Source organism: Pelmatolapia mariae, linkage group LG22 (genome assembly GCF_036321145.2).
Source record: "Pelmatolapia mariae isolate MD_Pm_ZW linkage group LG22, Pm_UMD_F_2, whole genome shotgun sequence".
NCBI classification, from domain to species: Eukaryota; Metazoa; Chordata; class Actinopteri; order Cichliformes; family Cichlidae; genus Pelmatolapia; species Pelmatolapia mariae.
Window position 1 is genome coordinate 714,444 of NC_086245.2, and position 26,159 is coordinate 740,602.

General features: G+C 39.0%; 1 protein-coding gene across 5 annotated transcripts; it reads left to right on the forward strand.

The window, feature by feature from the left end:
- Positions 1-543: 543 nt before the first annotated feature.
- On the forward strand, positions 544-26,159 carry LOC134619780 (voltage-dependent calcium channel gamma-4 subunit-like). 5 transcript variants are annotated; one of them, XR_010092046.1, is made up of 7 exons: positions 790-915; positions 6,770-7,190; positions 12,308-12,559; positions 15,680-15,763; positions 19,098-19,238; positions 19,757-24,297; positions 24,389-26,159. XR_010092046.1 is itself a non-coding variant. In XM_063465613.1 (6 exons), the coding sequence occupies exons 2-6, from the start codon at positions 7,160-7,162 to the stop codon at positions 20,623-20,625; spliced, it is 1,377 nt and encodes a 458-aa protein (XP_063321683.1). In that variant the 5' UTR covers positions 544-626; positions 6,851-7,159; the 3' UTR covers positions 20,626-26,159. The 5 variants fall into 5 exon arrangements, 4 of the variants coding, with proteins under 4 accessions (XP_063321683.1, XP_063321684.1, XP_063321681.1 ...); XM_063465613.1 differs by lacking the exon at positions 790-915 and adding an exon at positions 544-626 and having other exon boundaries at positions 6,851-7,190; positions 19,757-26,159; XM_063465614.1 differs by lacking the exon at positions 790-915 and adding an exon at positions 593-626 and having other exon boundaries at positions 6,854-7,190; positions 19,757-26,159.

The following is a 26,159-nucleotide window of genomic DNA, read 5'->3' on the forward strand; positions in this document are numbered from 1 at the left end:
ATGTGAGGGTGGTTGCTTGGATCATAATGATTTGGTCCCCGGGCAGATCTGGCCCCTAAAATGATTATTTATAACAGATCATTTTCATTTATTTATTTATTTTAAGTAATGTATTCACTCATTTTCAGGAACGTGAGCACATCTGAAGGATTAAGAATTTCTTGCAACCCCTGCTGTTCAGCTCTGATCTGACCTGATTTTCCCCATTTAGATCTGAGGCACATTTGGACACGAAAATGCCCCATCCTGTGACTTTTGACTTAAGTCACAAGAATAATTCAGTCACACCTGTTCTCTCAGCCTAAAGCCTCTATACCAGTTTCACAGAGGACACCGGAAACTAACAGCTCTGTAAAACCTCAACAAACGTTTGAAACTCCAATATGTGACAAAATGTTCCTTCACTGATTAAATCCACAAAAAAACCCCCCCAAAAAACCCATCAGCATCATTATCAAAGCTGCATTCACTACAAACACTAGTGTGTATAAAAAACAGCCAGTCCTCGCATCCTCCTTCTTTCCAACCCATCACTCTCTCTCTCTCTCTCTCTCTCTCGCTCTCTCCAATCACGGGCTTCGTCACAACCTGCACGAGCACCGCTGCAAAAAGTTGTTTTTCCAGAGGTAAGACTATAATTAATACACGTTATTATTCAAACGACAGTCTGTATACTATATGTATTACCTTGATTATATGACAACGCGTCAATCCGATCGGTGTGCGCATGCTTAGACCGTAGAAGAGCGCACCACATGCAAGCATTGTACTCTGGATAAAATCGTGCAGCCGCGATCGCACATCGTTCTGTACGCGTGTTTACAAGGAAACGTTTAAAAGAGCTTTTGCAGAATAAAGTGTCACGTTAAAGGTAAAAGTAACTAAAGGAGGGCCGAGGAACAGGACGTTTTCAAGGTAAGACAGCCACGATGAAAGCGAGGGAAGAGAAAATAGTGAATAGTGTGGAAACAAGATCAAGGATGAGATACAGCAAACTTATAGGTATGTAGAGGGAAAGGACTAAATGGTCGACTCAGTCCTTTATAAACAGTCTCTGGGTGTAAGGGTTTTATTTTCAGCAGCAGAAAATTTCACTTTTATTTAAAATAGACGCATCACAGCTTGACTGATATGTTTCTGCTGTGCTTTGTTAGAGAACAATGTGTTTTATGGCATGTGTAGGATCCGCTGTGCAGGGGGATGTACAGAGTGTGGGCTCTCTGGGCAGGAGTCTGGATTTAGATTTCTCTGTCTGAGTATCGAATATTATTCAAGGACGCCAAGTGATCGGGCTCCCCGCATACTGAGTTTCACTTTGCTCCAGCTGGACTTTTTGGTCAATATTAGAATTTGTTTATCATTTTTTATTTCTAAAAGTAAGTTGAACATCATAGTACATAACTCTCTCAAAGCATCAATTTTACTGTAACACTCCTTTAAACCAATGCCAGACTTTATGTTTATAAAATAGGAAAATTGGGAGTTTGTGTGATTGCATAAGGAATTAAGGGCAGGCAGAAAATTATGTCTACAAAGGTAAAATAGTGGCAAAGCCAGTATATCTGTTATTTGCTTGTAATAATGTGGTGGTGTGTTGTGTGAAATACAAACAAAAACAAATAAAAACAGACAAGGAGCAAGATTGGAAGAACGAATACTAATTTCTGCAAAGTGCGTCTATTAAATAAGCATTAGGCTGTAAAGACATACGTGTGTGTACAGTATAATAATAATGTAATATATACACAGTAATTGTATGCTTCTGAATTTTCCCCGAACTTGAACTTGATGGTTTGTGATGGTTGCTCCCCTCTGTTGCTGTCATAATAATGACCATTGCTCCAGCGAGCTGCTACAGTTTGTCCACGTTCTTCTTCTGTTCTGTATTCATAGCAGGATTCCCACCATTGCTTGTGTTCCTGATGCAGAGCGTGGCTGATGTGTCCTTGAACTTTCCTCCTCTGTGTTTGTGCTGCCGCCGGCGAGCCCTTTCAACATGTGTTTATCCATGTTGTGCTGCTGCTGGAGGAGGCTGCCTCCTAATGCACGCTGTCAGTCTGGAAAAAGCAGGTTTATATTCAGGGTTCTGAGTACAAAATAACAATGTCTGATGTTCCTGATGTTTGTGTTTTGATTGTTGTTACTGATTGCAGGCCTCCCAGGGGTCCTGCAGGGCTTTCAAAGGGGGTTAAAAAAAGAAGCAATCAAGATGAATGCTGAGTGCAGTGCACTTCTTCTAATGACCACTAGATGGGCTGTTCATAAACTCACATTGTATTACAGTTTTGATAATACTCTGTAATTGTAATTTGAAAAGAACAACAGGTTCTGTGGTCTATATACCAAATGTGTTTTTGCAGATGAATTTGATATTGACTAAAAAGGTGGCCTGCAATTTCTATCATGCTGCAATAATTCTGCAATTTACCATTAAATCAGCATGTTTACCTGATGCAGACCTAGATGCAGCTTTCTTATTTTATATGCATTAAAAAACAGGAATAATAATCACTAGTATTTTTTTTTATTTCACAGACATCCCTAATACTCCGTTGTAGGATTTAAATAGCTTTTAAAAAGCAAGGGAAAATCAAGGGCTTCGTGTACATTAGCTATGTTTCTGGTTATAGATGTTTACATTTCTTGCAATAAAAAAGCTAAACTCATACAAATATTTTCCAAGAACCTTATAATTTACAGTTTTTGCAATTATTCAAACCGTTCATCTGATTATGTCCCAAAGATCAATATTCATGCTTTTAGTGTTTGCAACAGTGACAAGAACTTATCTTCACAAAATGTTACTTCTAGCTAGATGCTTGAAAGATAAGGTGTACAGAGAGGTGCTATTTGGGAGCCTCGCATATCAGCTTGTGCTCATCTGTGAGCATGAAAGCACGATTCATGGTTCAGGTGTTCTCTTTGGGAATCCAAGAATGAGAGCATAGCATGTAGGTGCTTTTTCTTGTTCTAGGCAGAAGAGATGTTTAAACGCTGCATGATCAACATTCACACCTTGGTGTTTTTCACGAGGACTTTGACTGCGAGTTTAAAGGGTTTCGTGAGCCAAAAATTGTGAGAAGCGATACTAAATTTTTCCTTGTCATTCCCTGGTGGGGGCGGAGGTGTTGAAGAGTTTCGGCCAGCTTTAGAGTGTTCTGTATGGGCTCTTTGCGTACTTGCTGCCACAAAAAAGCTTTGATTTCTGCCGATAATCTTGACTCACTACTTTATGTTAACTTAGAAGAGCCCCTGTAAGCAGCAAAGCCCATGTAGTTTCTTTTGGCAGAGGAAGGAGATTCTTGATACCCTCAGTTTGTCATTTAGAATCTTAAATTGGCCACATTTAAATAATGAATTTATATTTTTAAAAAATCATACTTAAATGTAGTAAATGGTTGTAGTTCATCTTAAGTGTTCTGTAAAACAAAGTAAATCTCATTTAGAGGAAATAATGGTTTAATGTAATACTTTATCATTGGAGAGAGAGCTGCAACCACAGGAAATGTGTGCTGCTTAAATAGTCTCTTCATTCTTAATATCAGTCTGTGGTCTGTATAGAAATGTGTCTAATACAAAAAAAATGGTTAAATTATTCTCAAATCTCTTTTAGGAAGGTTGTGATGTAATCGGGTTGGACTCAGATTTTAGTGCATATTCATGTGGTGTCAAATCACCTGAGAAAATTATTTCTGAGTGTGAAAATTCACATGAACTTAAGTCTAAGGCCTAAGTCAGAAAAGTTGGAGCAAATTCTGGTGCTTGAGTTGCCACTTTGTTAATGTTATAAATCAAAATATGATTGAAGATTGCTTATAAGAAATTTTTGATTCATGCCGATCAACCCATCCATACATAAATCTGCATATAGATTTCATTTATGTCACTTATCCAGTTCAAGGTTGTGGGGCTGCTGCAGCCCGTCCCAGCTGACAGGGTGAGATACACCTTTGATAGGTTGCCAGTCTGTCACAGGGTTAACACATAGAGACATTCACACCTACATTTACACCTACAGCCAGTTTTGAATTACCAGTTAACCTGAAAGGCATGTCTTTATGCATTTCTTAATAAAATCTTAAATGTAAATGTAAGGTAATAGATTGTGCGAAGATTCATAGACATAGTGAAGAAGGATATGCAGAGGGTTGGTGTGACAGGGTAAAAATTCCAGGGGGTGAGATCGAGGCAGGGAAAAGCCAAAAAAAGAAGAATGTATTAGGTTGTACTACACCGGCAATGTCAATGATTAACCTTTTACCAAAACTGAATTTGTGCTTGTGTGTTTGTGTATTTTGTGTGTTTGTGTGTCAACATACTGTAGTATCTATATCCAACTATTTCTTTATTCCAGCCGGTCTAACCGCTGTTAACTAGCCTGTACTGTCTAGACCATCTTTGAGGTCAGTAGATGCAGCGACACCATCATATTGTTTGTTCCAAAGTAGCAAGCACATGCACCACATTTTTTGATGATTTTAGCACCTTAGTCACTGCAGTCAGACCAGTGGATGCAGCTTTGTACTGGTAACGTGTGTTCCCATAACAATGCCAGACAAAGTCATCTGTTTAAAAGACAGACATAGTCTTTTAATTAGCGTGTTCACCAACACGATCTTGGTGTTTTCAAAACAGATGTGACGAGCGAGAGATGGATCTGTCTATGCTGGCTAATGACTTGTTCTTAACCAATGAGCATGCCCTGGATAATCTTCTGACTTAAAGTGACCAAAATGGACTTAATGTTTTATTCACTGCGACCCAAAATGAGTGACTGAGATCGTGAACTCGTTAGGAAAGTGTTTACAGATGTCAAGTGCCTCCTCCACCCCAGTGGCCATTAAAAGAAATATAGTTACAAGACATTTCACCAGCGGAGAGACCCAGGAGCTACGTCTTTCTCTTATACTGTCTTTTGGGCAGACCTCTGACAGCACAATGTTTTCTTATATTGCAATGTTTAAGTCCCATTTATCCATGTTCTTCCGCTTAACCTTATCAGGGTTACAGGGGGGCTGGAGCCTATCCCAGCTACCATGCGGGGTACACCCTGGACAGGTTGCCAGTCTGACGCAGGGCTAACACAGATAGACAGACAACCATTCACACTCACAGTCACACCTATGAACATGTGAACCTAACCTCACTAACTGCATGCCTTTGGACTGTGAGTGGACTGGAGTACCTGGAGAAAACCCACACAAACATGCAAACTCCACACAGAAAGGCCCCAGACAGGTGGTGGAGTCGACCTCAGGACCTTCTTGATTGATTGATTGATTGATCGATTGATCATACTTTATTCATCCCGAGGGAAATTGGGTTAAGGCTGCCAGCCGTGCCAGCGCCATGCTGTGTGCAGTGCTAACTGTCACACCATCGTCCTGCCCGTGTTCTTTAAGTCAAATTTAAAAAATATCAGGAACAGAGGACAGGTTTTGGAGTTACAAATCAAATACTTTGATACTAGACTTACTAGCTTCATAAGATCATATTGTATATCACCTTTCTAGTATATGTAGATATGCGTGAGGAATGCCAGTGCTGTGTTAGAAGTTGTTTTCAGGTAAATGTTAACAACTGTTGTATCTGAACAGAGGACCAGTGTTGTCATTTTCTTGGGAGTGTTCAAATGGGGATTTTTTTTTTTGGTCAGATGTGCCTCAAGATGTGCTGTTGACTTGAAACAACTCAGCATCCCCTGCTGTGCTGCTGCAGATGTCTCTCATGTGGATTTTGGGTGCCCTGCAGTTTTTGGCAACAGCTTGCATTAAAAAAGCAAAAAAAAAGGAAGCAAAACCTGACCCAGTGTCAGTGCCGATGGGGATTTTCACTTCAGGAAGACTCTGCTTGTTGAAATCTAAGGATGTCAGTTCAAGCAGGAAAGCAGCTGCTCTGCCGAAGCGCCCTCGGGCAAGGCATCGCATCTTTCCTCGCTCAGGATCTTTCGGCTTTGAAAGATCCGCTGTATTGTGCATTTCAAAACATGACACAGTGTTAAGCGCGCGTGATTAAGCCATCGCACCAACGGGAAGAAAGTTGGATGGATGAAACATGCCGAGACACTGTGACCACTGCGCTAATGACTCACACGTCTGTCATCTCTCTTGTGAATGTTCATTCCTCTTGTACTGTATGCAGTCATGTATGACCACCGCGTACCTACACGTGTGCGTTGCGTTCGATGGTGTGTGACATCCCAGCTCCTCTGCACACCAGTGGAATTCAGGGACTTCTTTTTCTTTTTTTTTATCTCAGCAAAATCCTCTCAGCTGTTACATCCAGTCCTCTACTCCACCAACACACACATAAAACACACGCATACACACACGCACACTCGCCAGCTCCACCGTAGACTTTGGAATTCACTGTTGCCATGGCAATGGAATAGAGCACGCTCTCTCGCATTGCCTGTTCTTTTCTATTGCTTTATCTCCCCTCTCTCTCTTCCTCTCTCTCTCTATGTGGAGGCAAACCAGCTTCTCTTGTTTGACATGGGGCTTGTTTTTTGCCGCCGGCATCAGGTTTTGAATGTTTGTTTGTTTATTTGTTTGTTTGTTTTTCAATGACACATGATGCTCATATAGAAAATATGTTTGTGCGGAAGATGTTTCTGTACAGGAGCATCCCCTGCTCTCAAGACTCATGTCACGTTCGTTAATCAAATCCCCCATCTTCCCCACCCCACCTCTCATCTTCTCATCTTCTTCTTCTCTCCTTTCTCTCCCGCATCTTCTCCTGTCCTTTTACTTCCATCCTTCTCTTTCAGTCTTTTCTCTCACTCTCTCTCTCTCTCATCTGCTCTTTACCCCCCCTCCCCTCCCCTCCACCTCTTTCTTGCTTCTCTCAGTAGCTAAGATGACTGCCATGACAATTCAATGAGAAGAGAGGACGCAAAGTGAAGTATCCCCTACTTGCTGAAAAGGAGCGACAGAGCGCTCAAGGTAAAAGGAGAAGACGGGGGAAACGCACGAGAAGAAAAGGCAGAAGATTTAAAAAGAAACTATTAGAAAGAAAAGAACTGGCAGAAGAAGAGCCAGGAAAGAGGAAGGGGCGAGAAAGCGGATAAACGGTGGATGGAGGCGGCTCGGACCGGGGCTACGGAGAGCTCTTCACTGACGAAGAAGAAGAACAGCAGCAGCAGCAGGGGGGAGAGGAGATGGAGGCGAAAGGGAGAAACATGCCCTCAGGTAACACACACACACAAGAACAGGCAGATGTGCGTGTGTTCATACACACACAAACAACCATATGCACATGTGGATTCTGATGTGCGTGAACATGACACCCATGTACATGCACATTCAAGGAGTAAGACACACAAACAAGCCTGGATCAGTACAGTCATTCAGGAAACCACCCTCACACACACACACACACACACACACACACACAAGTACAGATGTGTGCAGATGTCTGGATTCAAAAGGCGAGTGGCTTCGATTAATCTGTGCTGGCATTTGTGTAACCAAGCTAAATGTTTGTTCATATTAGGATCAGCGATGACTGAGGGGATTGCTGACATATGAGAAGCTGAGAAAATCCATGCTGCTAAACACAAATTTCATGAATGAACTACACAGCATTTGAAATATTGAAATGATCCATCTGACATTTGACAGTAATTTTAATTTAACAAAGTAACCTTGCTTTGGTCTAATGCCAGAGCCAGTCAGGGTCAAGCAAAGCAAGAATACACAGGCTTGCGTCACTGGATGCACTTTTTTTTAAGTGACAAAGTTACCTGAACTGCCTTTAGCTCTGCAATCTAAATAATGTCTTTTTTATTCTTTTTATTTTTTACTACTAAAGTATTTGTAGTGAAAACTGCACGGACATAAAGCTAGAGTTTGACAAACATGTTTGATCATCCAGGTAGAAACAGTTCATTCAGTGCAACAAATGTTCCAAGCCAAACTGGTTATAATGTGAAAAAGACGTATTTATAGATCTTTATTTAATCGGAAGCTTTCAGATGTCCAGGAAAAAAATGTGTAAATGACAAGTGTGAATATAGAGGAAACCTCTTCCTGCCAGGTTGCTATGTCAGTGTGCTGCTCTCGCAATCTTTCATTGATTTTAGCATCAATCGTCTTATTTAACACAAACAAAAAGTTTAATTTTGAAAGCCAAAACATTTTCATATAAACCACAGAGGGTATCTTCTTATATATTAAAGGACTGAATGCAAGTTATAGAGACCCAAGATTGTTTTTTGATATTGATACCAAGTTTCAAAATTCAGTAAGTTTTTTTTAGGATTTTTTTTTTTTATTTAATTGATACCAATGCCTAAACTGATAATTGGTAATTGTCTTTTTTTTTTTGTTTGTTTTTTTGAATAATGATTTTAAAATGTAAATTCATTGTAAATATAAACTGTATTAAAAAGCTACTTAATTATTAGTAAATATTATCAATATTGGCTACTAATTGTTAATATTTTTTTTAATTACATGGTTATCACATTGTGTAATATGTCGTAATATCTTTTTAATGTATTTTATCTGACTCAGTAATAGACTGTAAAAATGTCATTTTGAAGACACTTGTATACAAAACATTTCATACAACATCATGAGGTAATCAATGCCAAGCTGAGAGAACGAGGACATGGACCACAGTCTCCAGGTACCTCCCACCCCACTCTCAAAAACAATTATTATATATCCATAAAATTTCAACTTTATTGTAACCATTTAAATGATGTTTACATATGAATCAGACTTTATTCTTTAGGCATTTATAAATTAGGTGTAACTTTTCAGTAACCATCCAGACAGTTCTGATGTAGCAAGACAGCCAAAGTTGATGACCAAGTGCACAAAACAGCCAAGCAATGACAAAGTCAAGAACAACTTTTTCAAATGTTTATCTTAAATACCCTTTGTGTATTTAACGTTGCGCATCACTTTCAGGGTCAAAGTAGTTTATTGAACAGCTTGATGCACAAACTACCAAAAACGATTGCACTCATTTACACCAGGTTATCATCCAGCAAACGCCTCGTCTATGAGGGGAAAACCCCCACTCAGGACAGCCACGCATGCCCGGGGCTGTGACCTGGCCAGTCACCCAGTGAAATTTGCCCCTTTAGTGATGCTGGCAATTGATCCATCTCTAGCCGTGTGGATTGTGACTAAGCAGATTTCTTGTAAATCTAGTGGAGTTTTTCTCAGAAGTTTAATGATGTACAAAGGTGCTACAAGCAAGTATATAATTGTAGTAATTCAAAGAGCAGACATAGTTTGACATCTTCAGGTAATTCAATTCAAGTCAATATTGTTTTTATACAGTACCAAATCACAACAGTTGCCTCAGGTTGCTTTATATCATAAGGTAAAGACTCTACAGTAATATAATATCTTGATCTAGAAGTTAAAATATTTTAGAAAATATGAAAAAGTAATGACAATTTTGAACATTAGCCTTGTTTTTACATACTGCTTCACAATTTCTTACAAACTAATTACTAAATAATATTTTATTGTTTAAGAGTAAAGTTTTATTAATTGTTTGTAATTTCTTGTTTGTTTATTTGTTCCAAAGAAACATTGAAATCCTCCCTTTAGCCGATTCACTTAACTCTTTACTCTCTATTACACTATCTTTGAAAATGTAAATAAAATGTTTTCAGTTTATGACTATCATTCAGCAAAGGCAATATGGGCAGATAACAATATTGGGCCTGTTTATAAATACACGTGTACTGAATAATTATTCTGATTTTTACTGATTTCTTTAAGTAAAATGAAACAGGAAACACTGCGATGCTGGATATTAGCATCACGTAAGTTTATAATGTATTTTTGAACAATTCCTTTCAACTAATCATTAAAAACATGTGACACAATTTAAAAATCAGTGTTAGGCTTTAAACTTATAATGCAAATAAAAAATAAAACAATGCCTAATGAGTGTGGCATCCAGTGAATAAAAATTTGACAATTTAGTGCAAATTAAAAATTTGTTGGTTTTTGTTGGATTGTTATTGCCGCCCCAGTGCCGTGATGTCTTTATGACACTTACCTTATGCATATTCAAGCGGACGGGTCACTTTCAGGGTCAAAATATCAGCGATCTCTGTTATTTTTGGGACGTTTGTTGCCATGGAAACCCCCCCGCAGGACAGCTGAATTAGTCAACTAGTTCAAAAGCCCTCAGCGGATTTCGTATTCTCCGTGTGATCGATTGTTTACATTAACCTCTTGTTTGAGATGAATAGAAGCCAAACCTGAAGCGTTGCAGAATCCCAGCACTTTCTCCGTTTCAGCTGAAATGGTTAAAATCTGACAGGGGAGTCCCACAGAGGCAGGAACCCTGCTCCCATCCACTTTCATTTATGTTTCCTGAAGCACAACAGATGTGTTGTATCTCAATTTTCCTCTTGTCATCCCTCTCACTGTCCACCTCTCAGCTCAGATTTGTGTCTCTTCTCTCCTCTCCACTTGTCTACTTCTCATCTCCTCAGCCACTCTTGTTGTCGCTTATTATAAAAAAAAGTGCACAAAGACTTCTATCTTGCTCTTCGTCTGCATTTGCCCTTTTGTTCTGCACATATTTTCCTCAGATGATCTTCTCATTAACCTAAAAAGACAATTCCTTTCCTCAGGCCTCCTCCAAACCTTGCTCATATTAATACCTTTTATTGTGATTCTCTCTGGAAGTGGTTTGTAGAAAAAGGTCAGAATTTAAATATGACTAGCTCCTGAGATCCCCCGCAGATGTATGAAATGAAGCACTGTCAAACATTATTTTAATTTCTTATCCCATGTATTTGGGTCAATTTTACCTTTCTGTGTTCAGTTTTGGAACAATATTTGTACTTTTGTATTTCCGTTGATTCAGTGAAGTTGGCATTTTGTTCTTAGCTGGTTGCCTGCTGCCAACATTTTTTAACTGCTTCAGGCTGCGTGCGTGTGTGTTGTTTTTTGATTAAAAATTGCTCCAGTGTGCTCAAACAGAATCCAACAGAAAGAGTAAACCCCGTCAGCAGCTCCCACCGGTCCCGTACAGTGGCCCATGAGGGACAGTATTTCTATTAATACATAAATATATTTGACAGTTCAGTATATAAATTATGAATTACCTGTTTTAGCTTCTCGTTTTAATTTTCATAGGCATTGAGGGTATATTTGAACCACTGAATTGTGATGGAATTAAATGGCTCATACAAGACTGCAGCCATTTGAACATTTAAACACTTAACAGTCTGAAAAAAATGCGATTGAACTTTGTATTTTTGGTATAATTTTGTAATGTTTTTTATGATGACTTTCGAACATACGCTTAGCTGTTTCTTAGTTGTTTCTCTCTCAAATAAGAATAAAAACAAAATCCAAAAACAAATACAATAAGAAATAGTCATTGCAGCCTAAGACCTTACATCATAAAAGTTATGGATATTAAAAGTCATCAGTTTGAATGTCTAAATCAGCTACAGTAAGGTGAAAGATCAGGAAGTCATTAAAACAGAGAACTGTATAAAAGGTAGAGACTGTATATAAACAATGACTGTAACCACCATGACATCACCCACTGGTTTGGATTGTATTTTTAACTCGAGTATTTTAACTGTTGCCATGTTGGTTTTAGAGCCAGGAGTTACCATATTTGGACAAGAGCATATATGCTATCAGGTAACACTAGTAAATTTATTAGAAACTTGTATCCATAAGCTGTATGGGTGAACAGAGATACACTTATCTGCTAATTAGAACATACTGAAGTATCAGACTACTAAATCACTAAATCACCAAAACTGAAACATACTGAACGTCTACACTGCACAATAGGCCACATTATTAAACAGATAATTCCACATAAAAATACTCCAAAAGGCACCAACAACACAAACAAGAGGGAAGGGTTCAGTTCAGTGACACTTAGCAGAGGTGAGGCCAGCAGACTCCAATCATTTGTATCCGTCTTTGTCGGCCTCTGACTCCAGTGAGTGAAAATTATCCATAGGAGCCAGGCTTTTTTGTCTCAGGCTGTAAACGTGCTGATTTCTGTTGGGAGTCATTGGTTTCATTTTTCAGCCCCAGAGGACAACTCCGGATAGAAATGCTAGAAGTATTGGACAAATGCATGGCGTTAGAGTAGTAGTATTACTAAATTTATAGTTGCAATCCTTTATTTTAGTACTGTTGGGTAACTTATCCTACAAGCAAGGCATTTACATTAACAGGAAAATATTCATGGCTCCGTCAGCATCCCAATAATGTCATTGTTTAAACTTGATTAGTATTATGTGTCAGCCCTACCTTCTCCAGACGGCTGATTTTATTTTCTGTGTTCTTGTCAGACATCAGTTTCCTTCCCCGCCCAGCCATGGTGTGGTGTGAGCGAGGGATCCAGGTGCTGTTGACCACCATGGGAGCTTTTGCAGCTTTTGCACTGATGACAGTGGCTATTGGAACTGACTACTGGCTGTACGCCCGGGCCTTCATCTGCAACAGCACAGCCAACTCATCACAGGAGGACTCCAACAATAAGGACAAGAAGGATCCTGGGGCGCTCACCCACTCCGGCCTCTGGAGGATTTGCTGCCTGGAAGGTACAGTTGGTTGTGTGTCTGTGTGCATATTTGAGACCGTGCGATGCTTTCAGTGCGCTGTGGGATGAATTTTGGTGTGTTTCTCATGTGTTTGTCACCAGAGAGCCTTGGCGAGGTCAGTGTGCTCATGAGACATAAATAGGTGTCTTGTTCACTAACCCAGCCATATCCACACACAGTGCACACACACACTTTTCTCTATTTTATTCATCAGTACATTAGCGTTTTGTAATTTGTATCAAGCCAGCCATAGTAGCATATGACTGGTAAGGTGCAAGGTGCAAGAATTCGAAGTTGGTGCCACATGATGGTGGCTTCACTTTTCCAGCCTGCTTGGCTTGATTATAATGACATTTATACTATAAATAATATAGCCACATTTTATTGCATTACATCTTTTGAACAAATTACATCTATAGACCCTAACTGCAGTTTGGTTTCTGCTCGAGTGAATAAAGCTCCACAGTTTGGTACTGGATCACAGGCAAAACAATTTGGTCCGGGGTGTGCAGGCCGTGTAGGACATGCTATTAACCTGCTTCAGCCACACATGTTGTACACCTCCACCCCACCTCTTCCTTTATGCTCTGTCTGACTCGATCAATATATCTGTTTTACTGGTGCTGTTCTACTCTCTTCTGAATGGGCTCTCACTGCTGCTCTAACTGTCTTCAGCTTTTCATATAGGCTCATGGAAGTGCAACAAAGTCCCAGAACAAAACTGCCAAATATAATCGCCTTCTGATGGAAATAGCAATCTTCTATTGACTAAAGTATTAAATTTGTAATTAATAAAAAAACGATTAGGATTAAATTTTTTGTTTTGATTTAGGCATAAAAAGCACCCTCGTCACAGTTCAGGGAAGACTGTTGTTTTGATAATAAACTCTGCATTTTAAGTCAAAGCTGGCTATTCCCATATTAAAGCAGAGCATGACGCCAGTGCCTGAACATAATTATAACAACATTTTAAATATAGTAATCTAGATTGTGTGTTAAACTGCAGTTGCAAGGCTATAAAGTTCTCACTCATTTACATTGTGTGAATAGAGTGGATGTAGAAGCTATTACTGTATGCTACAGGATGCTCATGAATGTAACCAGAGACCACAGTGCATCCTGTTGTCACCTGTTCACAGTGCAGAACACCGATATCACCAATGTCAGATTATCTGAGATGTTAAGAGATGTGCAGCTGTTGCTGTACCTACAATGGAAAATATTTTATTTAAATATGATAGCAATGAAAATAAAAAGTATTTGTGTTTTTCACATGTTTCAGATTCCACACATCCTAAACCTTCAATATAAAAGTCATTACATTATCAAGTCAGTAAATGTCTTCTTTCATTTTCAGGTTTAAGTGTAATGTTCAAAAAGCAACAGACAACAATTAAAAGGCCAAACCGTCTCAGAGCATCTTTGTAGCAGGAACTCACATCTGACGTGGAAGTTTAGGAGCTGTTTTAACTATTTTGTCTTGTCAGATGCGTCAGAGGAACTGCTTTTGTTGCTGCCTCGCATATTCTTTTTCTTTTTTCTTTGAAGATAGCGAGCAGATTTCTACCAGTGTATTGACAGCTGGGTTCATTTGTGTATTTTCTTCTCTTTTTAACCAAGTTCCTGATACTTTGCATGTTAATAATTTAATATGGTCTGTCCTGAAAAGGTATAAATTTGCTTCAGGCTTTTTATGACTTCTTTCTGTTTTTGTGTGTTTGAAATGAGCTTTTTACTGCTTTTACCCTCCAGGATACACAGGTATCTCTTTTTCTCTCCTGATGTTAATTTTGTCCATGCAATGCACAAATAGCTGTCAAGGTAAACAAACGTTGTGTGTCAAGAAGAAACACAAGCTTATAAAACAGTTTGTACACCAGGAGGGGTGCTGTCTTTAGTAATAACATGGAGGAATATTTTTAGCATCTTAGCCTGGCACAGAATTAACACCAAGGCCCCAGAACAATGTGCCGTATAGGGAGGAGGAGAAAGATACATAGTGCTCGTGTTTCAGAGAAAATTACAGCTTACAACTGTTGATTTTCTTTTTTTCTTGGTTGAACCCAGACAATAAATCATATAAATGCAAATAGCTGCCCCACCCCCGATCATTATTATTTTCTGGCCAGTAACGGGTGATATGTTAAAATTACCCAACCAGCCAATGTCAATCCAAAAACAGCAACTGTGCTGCCCAAACTTTTTGCTGTTATTTTGGCTTCTGTCAGCCTGCATTCAGGTTAACTACCAATAGCTTTTTAGCGCTGACATTTTGTCAGACACCCAACTGAGGACTTTATCCATACAAAGCCAGGTCTCCACTGATCAGACAATAGCAGAACCTGCTCCTGTGTGGCTGTTCGGTTTTGAGCTTTGTAAGTTAATTATTTATTGAGCTAGAAATTATTTAGAAAGAAGACGACAGAATTAGCAAACAAAATGAGAAATTTTTCAATAATGTAGACAGCTAAATTCTAAAAGACAAAGAAATTTCATCTGAAAAACTGAATCCAAATCAAATATGTTTGTGAAATCGAGTAGTAGAGTCTAATAAAACCACCAGCTTGATACTATTCATCAGGTCTGACAAACTCAGCAGTTATCCTTGGAACTTTTTTTTTTTTCCTTTGTTTGTTGTTTTTTTTGTTTCAAACATTTAGGGCATAAGTCTTTTGCTGTGTCATTTGGCCATTTGTCTTAATATCTCTCACCTTACTGGCCTTTGTGATCTTCTTGATTTTCATCGCGTATATATGTATATATATATATATATATATATATATATATACATATATATATATATATATATATATATATATATACATATATATATATATATATATATATATATATGTATATATATATATATATATATATATATATATACATATATATATATATATGTACACCTCTTTCTCCGTGGTTTGTCCCCATTTTTTAAAATTTCTTCTTTCTTCTTCTTTTTTGTTCCCATGTCTGTCTTCCCCTTTTCTGGCTTTTACCTTTGTTATTTACTGTTTTGGTGCATTCTGTCTTTTATCTATCTTTGTGTCTTTGTGGGATTTCTTCTTTGACCTTCATCATCTTCTCCCCCTCTTCTTCTTCTCTGTCTTATTTCAGGTTTGAAGAGGGGTGTGTGTTCCCAGATCAATCATTTCCCAGACGACGCAGACTATGACCAAGATGCTGCAGAGTATCTGCTGCGTGAGTGACACACACACACACACACACACACACACACACACACACACACACACACACACACACACACACACATATACACACACTCTTTTACAAATACACAATGCACACAAACATGAAGAGAGACATTAGATAACCATACACTGGCAAACAGAACTGCACACACTACAGTCTCCATCACATGCGGATAGAAAGGACAGAAGGGGATGGTGGGCGGATATCAATGTACGGATGTCAGATTCAAGCAAAGCGTTCCTGAAGGTGTGTGTAAGTGTCTGTACAGAGTGTGCATGTGTGTATAAATGCCCAGGTGCATGGGGTTGGGAGTCTGGGGGTGTGCAGAAAGCTGCTGTTTTTTTCACAGAGGAATTGAAAGAACAGCCTTCACTAATGGATTATTTTCAGCTCAGGATTCTGGTTTCACATCCTGCCTCCATTGTGATAGCAGATTCTGCTTCTTACAGCCCTGAACCTTTTTGGTTTACAACGTATATGTTCCAGCTTTATACGTTATGTAAAGACATCTATTTCTGTGACAGGTGCAGTGATACTATCTTAAATTCTCCTGTCTGCTTTCGTGCACATTATAGAATGAACCAGAATGCTTCTACCTCCCCAAACATTTCAGTCCTTTTGATTTGTTTTTTAATAATTGAAACTATTTTGAATTTAGGGTGAATGACAGTCCTGAGAGATATTAGATGGGTTTGTTTTGTTTACTTTCATTTAAGTTTCAATAACAACCCTATTTAATGAGAAAGGCCTGAGATGCTGCCCTGCCACAGGCTGGCGACCTATCCAGGGTGTACACTGCCTCTCGCCCTGTGGTAGCTGGCATAGAGATTGATGGATAGCCATTTGAGTGCAGTGAAGTCATTGTCATGTTGAAGATGATTGAGCTTTGTGACCTTGTGCATTATTGTGCTGGAAGCAGCAGTCAGAAGATGGGTACAGTGTGGTCCTAAAGGAGTGGACATGGTTAGCAATCATCCTCAGATAGATGGTGGTGCTGAAATTAGGCTTAGTTGGTACTAAGGAGCCCAAAGTGTCCATTTCCTGTTTGTAGCTGACAGCAGTGGCACCCAGTGTGGCCTTCTGCTGCTGTTCCAAGGTTGTGTGTCAGAGATGCTCTGCTGCATACCTGGGTTTTAACGAGTGGTTATTTGAATTACTCAGCTCACCTTTTCATCCAGAGATCTGCTGCTCACTGCTCATTTTATTTAAATCTTTGAGATTGACGTGTGGGAAAATCCCAAATGACCAGCAGTTTCTCAAAAGTTCAAACCAGCCCATCTGGAGCCAATAATTATGAAATATTCTTGTGGTATGTGTGTGACTGATTAGGTTTTTTGTATTAACAAGCAGCTGAAACACAAAGTGGTCAGTGAGTTTCATTTATTTTACCCAGAAAACACAGCTGAACCAGTGAAATTGTGTCTGTGGCCAAAAAAAGAGGTTATATCATGCTTATGTAGCAGATGGTGAGCTGATGGTGTTGTTTCCTTACAAAATATCAGTCTACACAGATTCTCTTAGAAATATTGGACTTATTATTGCAATGAAACCATCAACCACCAAATGTGGCTATACTGGCTCCTAAGAAATGATCTCGTTTTAAAAACATATGTCTGGAGTTGAAGGTTTAAGGGATTTAACTGTGTAATGTTGTGGTATGGCGATTTCAGTTTTGCAGTTGTTTCACATCTGTTACTCACTGATTCTATTTCTTTTTACTGGCTTTTTAGTTTCATTCGCTGATTTGGAACAATTACTTATTAGGTTTAGGAAAAGAGTGTGATTGGAATTAAATGGGTTAAGCACCAACTCTTTAATGAGCTGAAAAAACCAAAGCCATATATCTGTTTGTTTGTTTTTAGACAATATTTGATTGGTTGTGTGTTTAGTTTTGAAATGGTTGTAATCAGAGAGCCACACATTAACTCCATGCACGCAGACAACCACCAGTGTTTTCAAAGTAAAACACAATTTATATTCTTACTTGCGTTTCTCTTTTCATATCATCCTAGTGTATCTGTTGTTTCCCTGTCTCCACCTGTCTTTGTCTTTCTTTATCCCCTTTTATTTAGTTTTGCCTGTTTTTGTTTCCTTTTGTTGAGTCCTCTCACCACCATTACTGCAGGTACATTTTTGTCTTGTCTCATTGTGTGTTGCATGATGATTTTATTTATTTATTTATTTATTTATTTATTTATTTTATTTTAGCCTCTTGAATGTCACGACGAACAACAATCATCCCTTTGCCCTTTTAATGTCAGCCATTTCAGCATGGAAAGTATTCACTGTTAGTTTTTAGAATCGTTAGAGATTCAGTTTACAGTTATCCTGTAAGTATCATTAACACTAATTTTCATGCGAAAGAAAATATCTATAGTTTACATTCATTTCTAACAAATAGAACTATATGCATGAGCTGTTATGCAATTGCAGGTTTGCAAAAATTGCACCAACAATTTATCACATAATCCATGGTTTTTTTCCCAAAGAGGTGAACGTTACTCACATGTGCATTTAACTTGTTAAAAAAAATTAGACATGTGAAATTTAACCTGCATGTCTGACAGAAGCTTCTGTGAATGAATGGTTATCACAGCATTTTTCTTTTACCTTCAGCTTCAGAGGCAAAGCTTTAGAAGTCACCTTGAAAATCTGAAAGCTCTGCTTTTCCACATATTCCTGCCTGAGATGGAGCTTTTCATCTTCTATAACGTCTCTCTGTTATCACTTCTGTTTATAGCTATGAAGCATCTGCAGAAGGATATACTGAAAAGGATTTTTATATAATTCAGCCTTTTCCAGCAAAATGGCGATTGTGCACTCTTGCTGAGGAGCTGTGGCTCTGTATTTGTAACAAGGAATTATTCATTTAGTTTCATTTTACAGTGTAAAAATCATCATATTCCCCATAATCTTTATTATCTCACATTTTGAAAAGAAAAAAATTGCTTTCTTCTCTAGTTTTAAGAAGACATGCCATCTAACTATTTGTATTTAGTCTTGAAAAAACTCGGGGACTCGAAAGACATTATGTGCCATATAAAATATAATGTAGGGAACATATAAAAAGACATCTGCTGTTCCACAGCCAATTTGTAGTGTCAGCTGTGCCAAGCCTTGGTAACACTTTTATTCCTCAGAAGTGTCACAAGGCTGTTAACTTTGCACCTTCAAATGGTGTTGAATCACAAGAAGAAAATGCATTAATGAACCACTATTAGAAAAGTACAGACTCAGTCGTATATCAGATTCAGGGTGCACAGACTGTAAACAACAGCACTGCAGCTAAAACGATGATGCTCTCATCTGCTGTCTCCTGCAGGTGTGGTGAGAGCTTCCAGCATCTTCCCCATCCTCAGTGCCATATTGCTTCTTCTGGGTGGAGTGTGTGTTGCTTCCAGCGGATTCTATAAAAGCAAAAGGAACATTATTCTCGGTGGAGGGATTCTCTTTGTAGCTGCAGGTAAGACTGCAGCTTTACTGTGGTTTGGGAAAAGAAATCTATATTTCCAGTCAGAGTTTGAAAAGAAGATTTTGTTTGAAGGTATGTTTGGTACATTTTTTATTAACACTAAAATGGGCAGTTTGTATTTTACCCCGGCTGACTTTGCAATCCCTAACAGATACCCGTGTCCTTAAAATCTCCGTATTCTGTTACTAAAAAGAATTTCTGAACATTTAGATGCTTCTTTTTTTATTATATTCATGTAGCATGAGCCATGAAACACGACCTAGCATATATATTATACAGCTTAAGATAATCTGCAGTGCCCATACCAGGATGAACCTATAGCTATCAGTCGTATAGTTAGATTAATCTCCTTATGTATGATATGCAAATTGACTGTCATACTGTGCTTGCCTCCTCTCAGTGTAATTGAAAGGAAGCACTTCCAGAAAGCCTGCCTGCAAAACAATTTAATGAACCAGCAGGTTAATTTGACTCAGAGGAGCACTTAGAAGTCTTGTATCTTTCTTTAGGCCTCAGCAACATCATTGGAGTGATCGTGTACATCTCAGCAGCACTGAGCGACATCTCCCCCAAGAAGGATGAGGATAAGAAGTGGCATTATTCCTACGGCTGGTCATTCTACTTCGGCGGTCTGTCCTTCATCCTGGCCGAGATGGTCGGCGTGCTCGCTGTCAATATCTACATCGAGAAGAACAAGGAGCTCCGTTGCCGCTCTCGCACTGACCTCTTCAAGAGCACAACGCACGCCATGCTTCGTCTGCCCAGCTACCGTTTCAGACGGCGCTCGCGCTCCAGCTCACGCTCCACTGACCCGCCACGTTCGCAGGAGACCTCGCCCGTTGGAGCTTCCAAGACCTTCAGCTTGCCACCATCTGCACCGCCATTCTCTGTGGCCACTCTGCCCAACCCCCACCACACCAGCAGCAGTGGGAGTGGAGGAGGTGGTGACATCTCCATGTACACCCTCTCAAGGGACTCCAAGCTAGGCAGCCTTGGAGGAGGTGCCCCACCTCTCTACGGCACGGTGGACCGCGCCACGCTCTACCAGCTCCACAACTACTTCCCAAAAGATTCCAGCGGCAGTGGCAGTGGTGGAGGAGGAGCGGGAGGAGGAGGAGGAGGAGGAGGAGCAGTGATAAGCAGCAGTACGCTCCCTTCCCACTCAAAGTCCAACTTGGCAGCGGCGGCAGCTGTAGCCCAGAACGCAGCACCGCTGAATACCTCCACATCAGCTGCTCCGACCACCCAGCCAGCCCCGATATCTACAGCCACCATGGAGCGGGATAGGGGCAACGTGGGAACCCTGGACCGACTGACAGCCAAAAGGGACCGGGATAGCAACTCAGATACACTAAACAGGAAAACGACACCAGTTTAAACTCAGAGAGAGAGGAGAGGAGAAATAGAGATGGAATTTAGAGAGGAAGAGTAGGGCTGTAAATGTGTGGGTGGCACGTCAACAATAAGGTTTCTGTCCTTGAGCCTGAGGTATCTAGCTGCCATAAATATTACTAATGTTATAAACAGTCATCAAACATCTGATGCTAAGAGCAAATTCATGACAGCCGCCTTAAAAATTGTCATGACTTTGAAACCTGTTTTGTTAATTGCACAGCAGGGGTACAGTGGAGGATTCAGGAAATGTTTCTTTTCTCTGTTTTTGATTTCTGAATTACTCACTAAATCATAGAGATATAAAACTCCCAGATGTGTAATAAAACAGCCTCCCAATGCAGCAGTTAGGTGCCTTGCCGAGGAGGCAGGGGAACTCTTTCGTTATTTATTTCCCTTAACTCAGTTTTGTCAGTTTCTGCAAGGACATCTTTTTAAATCCTGAAAGAAACAGTACAGGAAGCTTTGATGATAATAAACCCCGCTTACAAATCACTAATTTGTACACATCTTAGGTCGGATTGGCCTGCTTAAATCTGCATTTTCAAGCCTCTTTTCACAAAGCAAGACACAGAGTCCTTGCTTTTTGGTATTCTAAACTTTGCAACACTTTTTAACATAATAATTAAATTATAAAGTGGCCAGATGGTACAAGTCACAATTCTTTCTTCCATTTCTGTTTTAAAAGGACGAGAGCGTCACAGACGGGTACATTCTGCCAAGTAACAAGCTGCTCAGTGACAAGTTGACTGCCAATTGAAGGTCAACAGTAGCTCCTTAACCTCTGGACCCGAGAGAGAGCGACCTCAGCCATATCTAACGTAGATCAGAGGAGGCTGCCGCACTGTGAGCCTGATTATTTTTCACTGTGTGTCAAAGGTATTTACAGTGACAGATGGGCATTCACCACAGTTCTAAGGAAAGGAACAGCCATGGACTTAAAGCTTTAGTCTTAACGCCTCCATTACTCCACTGCCAGTTGTCGCAGTAAGATACGGCAACATGACCGTTTGAGCAAGTAACTTATTTTGACATCAAATCTTTCTAGTTTTTGTTTAAACAGAAAGATTTGCGTTTCCCACAGTGTTGCCCACAATTCTTAAACCATTGGAAAACTTTATAAAATGTAAATAAAAAACAGGAAGGAGACAAGGCAAATCTCATAAATAGATATTTTACTCACACATATTAAATGTTTAAACTGAGAAAAATAAGTCATTTTGAAATTGATGGAAGCAGCATGTCTCAAAAAAGCTGGGTCATTCCCATGTCTGTGTGCATCATCCTCTCTTACAATATTAGATGTAGGAATGCTGTTCTACATCTAATGTAGGATCCAAATGACTCAACAGTCCTGGGTCTCTTTTGTTGTGATGTCATGATGCGTCAGTTTTTTGTTTTGTTTTCCAGTTGGGGAAAAGCCAGTTCAAGACATGAACTCCTCTGTGGTTTAGCATCTGGTTGGAAGCTTATGTTGCTCTAAAATCTGCATTAGTGCCAGTCTTTTTGCACTCCCTTTTTAACTGAACACTAACAGCAAGCCAGATGGTTACTTTCCCCTTTAGTCTGGAGGATGCCATGTCCTTGTTTTCCAAAAAGAAATTTTACACTTCAATTTATCTGACCGCTCAGTTTTCCACTTGGTCCCTTTTAAATGAGCATTGGCCAAGAGAAGTTGACATGATCTAAGCTTGCTTGACAGAGATTTAACCTGTGTTTGTGGACGGCACAGTGATCTGTGTTTGCGCACAATGATTCCTAGATGTGTTCCTGAGCACATCCAAGGATTTTCATGACAAATTCATGCTTGTTTTTAAAACAGTGCTCTCCGAGGGCCCAGAGATCACAGGCGCCCACTATTGATTTTTTGCCTTGTTGTGCACAGATTTCCCAAGAGTATCTGAAAGTTTTGATGATATTATGTACCGCAGACGATGAGTCATCAAAGTCTTTGCAGTTTTGTGCTGAGGAACATTAGTCGGATATTGTAACCCTACATGTCTAAGCTTTTTATTTTCACTCAGGTTACTGACCTGATGTGAATTAACCTAATTAGTTTCTCCACCTGTTTCTTTTTAATAATGCTCACTTTCCCAGGTATTTGTTGCTCCCATCCCAGTTTTTTTGAGACATGTTGTTGCCACTAAATTCCAAATCTATTTTCCAGGAAATAGTAAAATGTCACTTTTTAACAGTTGATATATTTCCTGTGTTCTATTATGAATAAGATATAGTTTTATGAGATTTGAGTATTACTATATTCTATTTTTACTTACACAATGCATATTTGGCACATCTTTTTTTAAACTTAAAAAAAAAATGTGTCCAATTTACTATTTTGAAAGTTAATTTGCACAGACAGCGCTTCCCTTCTCATGCTTCCCCAACAGCAGACTCAGTATATCTTTCAGCGGCCTCTCCAGAGAACTTCTCATTGTTACATTGTTACAATCTTAGATTGACATTAGTCTGCTCTGGAGACCAACAGAGAAAATGCTGGAGAGACACCATAATACAATGGACTTTAATTTATTTGCCATAATTGCCAGTTAATAAGGGAACAGCCAAAAATAACTTTACTTTTAAAAATAAGGCAACAATAAGAAAGTGATAACCATGGTTAAAGTTGGAACATAATCTCCATCACTCACTCACTTACATCTTCCTGCTCATGATTCATGGTCATTTTGTCATCTGGCAGTGGAAACATTGTTGGATGCCATTTGAAATTTGAAAGCGCTCGTACAGCTGGACGTTTATGCACTTTATGTGTGTTTTTAATTGAGTAAAACTGATTCCAGGGTTTGTATGACTGCTTATGATAACGATTTGATACCGAAGGCTCCAAGGCAGTATCTGTTGAATGTCCCGCAAAGGGCTGCAAAAACCAAGGACATGGTGGGGTTCAGTTCAGTTTACACTCAGGGGATGGAGATTTAGTTAGAATCAGAAGCTACAAATTACTCTAATGTAAGAGATCAGCCATTTTACTCAATATTTAAAAGTGAGCAAAGCAAAAAACAAAAACGTTCTAACCATTCAATCAGATTTGAAGTAAAAGTCTATTTTTGAGGGGGTTTATAAAATGTTGCCTGAGATTTCTAAGAAGAAAATTCTACAGCGAGACATGTACAGCATAACATGTGCTCTAAATCTGATTACTGGACTGATATGTAAAAGTCAGATTGCACTTCTGAATCAGCTGCGTTTGAAAATTCAACCCAACCCTGGGTGACAGAAAGTCGGAGGAAGAGGGAAAGAGAAACGAGCGCGCACTCCAGCTTCCGTTCCTCTTCCCTCGGTCTCTTTATTAGCTATAACTATATACTATTTCTGAAACTAGAATAATAAATGTATTATTGAGTATATTATCAACCCATTCACTAAAACAAAAGCACATAATGTCTGTAAATGGTAATCTTTGGGTTGTCTTTTCATTCTGAGTGATTATCATCTCTAGGTTACATGAGATTGTAACTCCTTGAATATTATTATCATGTTGCTGGTGTTTCTATGATCGTAATGGTTATTGCAGGGTATACATTTTTTTGTAATATTTTTATATTCGTTTCAATGACTTTTTATTTTTCTTTCTCTTGCTTATGTACACTAACAGTCAGTGGTGTCACGTGGAAAGCATGTGAACAAAAGTGAGAGGGTGTGTAAATTCATTTATATATCATCTTATTCATTTTATCAGCTTTGATTTGTTCGGGGAAAGTTGACTGAGCATGCATGCTGTGTTTCAGCAACACCCTGCTTCACCCTCACATCGCTGGAACTGGAAGCTGGCCGATAAAAGCCTCCATGTTGGGTCAGTTTAGGAGTGGCTCCCCTGGGACAATTGGGTGTTATGTGCCTTGCTCAGGGGCACGTCAGTATTTGAAAGAAAGTAATTTTTTCTTTTCTAACCATTCTACATATAACTAGAAAACTTTCTGGACCACAGTTTGTTTGTTATTTTTGCTGTTGTTGTTGTTTTTTACCCAGTTGTCACTTTGAATGTGCATAATCTTTTTAGTGTAAATGTTTTTTTCTATTCTGTTTTTATTCTGTTTACATGTAATTAATTCTTCCGTTGTCTTTTAGAGAAATATTTTTGAAACGTTTGTGTTATTTGCGAATAAGGTTGGGCAACTGGATCAATAGGCCCATATAACCTGTCAGCTGTTTATTATTTATGTCATTTTGTTTTTCTAATTTAGTGGTCTGCCTCTATGAAAATTCAGTTTGGCAAGACATCGAGGTGTAAATCACAGTTACAATTAGCAGCGTTAGGATGTTCGCCTTTATTTTCTTGAGAGTGAGTTGTCATGGAGATCTGACATTATATGGTACTGATGGTGCTGCAGAATGTCGAGTTCCTGTGAAAGTCTTTATTGTCCGACAACTTTCCAAGCTAACAAGTGATTCCAGAGCTATGCTATGTAAGCTAGCTGCATGTTGCACATCAGTACATTATAGTTTTCTGCACCTGATCACTTAAAAACCCTTTCAGAATCTGAAAGGTATCCTTCTACTAACTGCTTCATTTGGGTCTAACAGCTTGCAAATTTAGTCCAGTTTAAAATAATTCTCATAACTATTTTGTTTGGGTTTTTTTGGCAGTGAACAAGAGTGTGTGCAGCTAGGGGGAGAAGTGGCTGCTGCATACACAGCCTGTATAATATAAAGGCAACTGCTGATTGTTGGACTGACAATGGCCAGCTGGCAGATTTTACCACATCGCCCGGCCCTGTTTCCTAATGTTAGATTTTTCTTTGGTGTTTTCTCTTTCTCTAAACTATTTTACTCTCCTTCCATTTTATTCTTCTATAACCCTGATCCTCATTTCTCTCCGTCATCATTTTGTCTTCATTTCGTTGTAGGAAATGAATTGATGTTTTACTTTCTAAACATTACCAACGTAGCCTAATAATCAGTGTTTTTAATGTTCTGACTAGTGTATAACTGTAAGCGATAGACTTTATATTAATCTATTTATTTTGGTGGTGGTATGTATAGATATTCTTAATGTTATATTGTTTCAGAGTTCCTACACCTGTAACTTTGGGCTATAAAAGGCTTTATGCCTGCCTGTGACACATGCTCAGTAGCCTAAGTGCTGGCAAAGTAAATGTGGTCTGTGTTGGTGCTGTCTATGGTTTTTACACAATAACCTTTGAGTACAACAAATTACATCTTTGTTACAGAATCACTAAATCGACTCTAGAGCACGTCCTAATCTTGTAGTTTTGCTTTCTGCAAAATGTTTATGAAAACATGCTCAAAAGCAGAGATCTCGTTCTTTCGTTTTCAATTCATGTCCTGATGTGAAAGCCATTTTAAAGCCAGCGTGAGTCACCAGGTTCTTTTCCCAACACCTAGGCTGCTGACACAAGTCAAACATGAAACTCTTCAGATGGAAAACTAGTAAATTTCCACTCAGCAGACTGATACACGGAAGGAACAATATGGAAAAGGGGAAGCAATACAATACAATATACTGATCCTCATTGATAAAGACAAAAAATATAAGGT

Coding starts and splice junctions, on each gene's coding strand:
- LOC134619780 (XM_063465613.1), top strand. CDS start 7,160: ATGGAGGCGAAAGGGAGAAACATGCCCTCAG. Junction 12,560..15,679: donor GAGGATTTGCTGCCTGGAAG/GTACAGTTGGTT, acceptor GTCTTATTTCAG/GTTTGAAGAGGGGTGTGTGT. Junction 15,764..19,097: donor TGCTGCAGAGTATCTGCTGC/GTGAGTGACACA, acceptor TGTCTCCTGCAG/GTGTGGTGAGAGCTTCCAGC.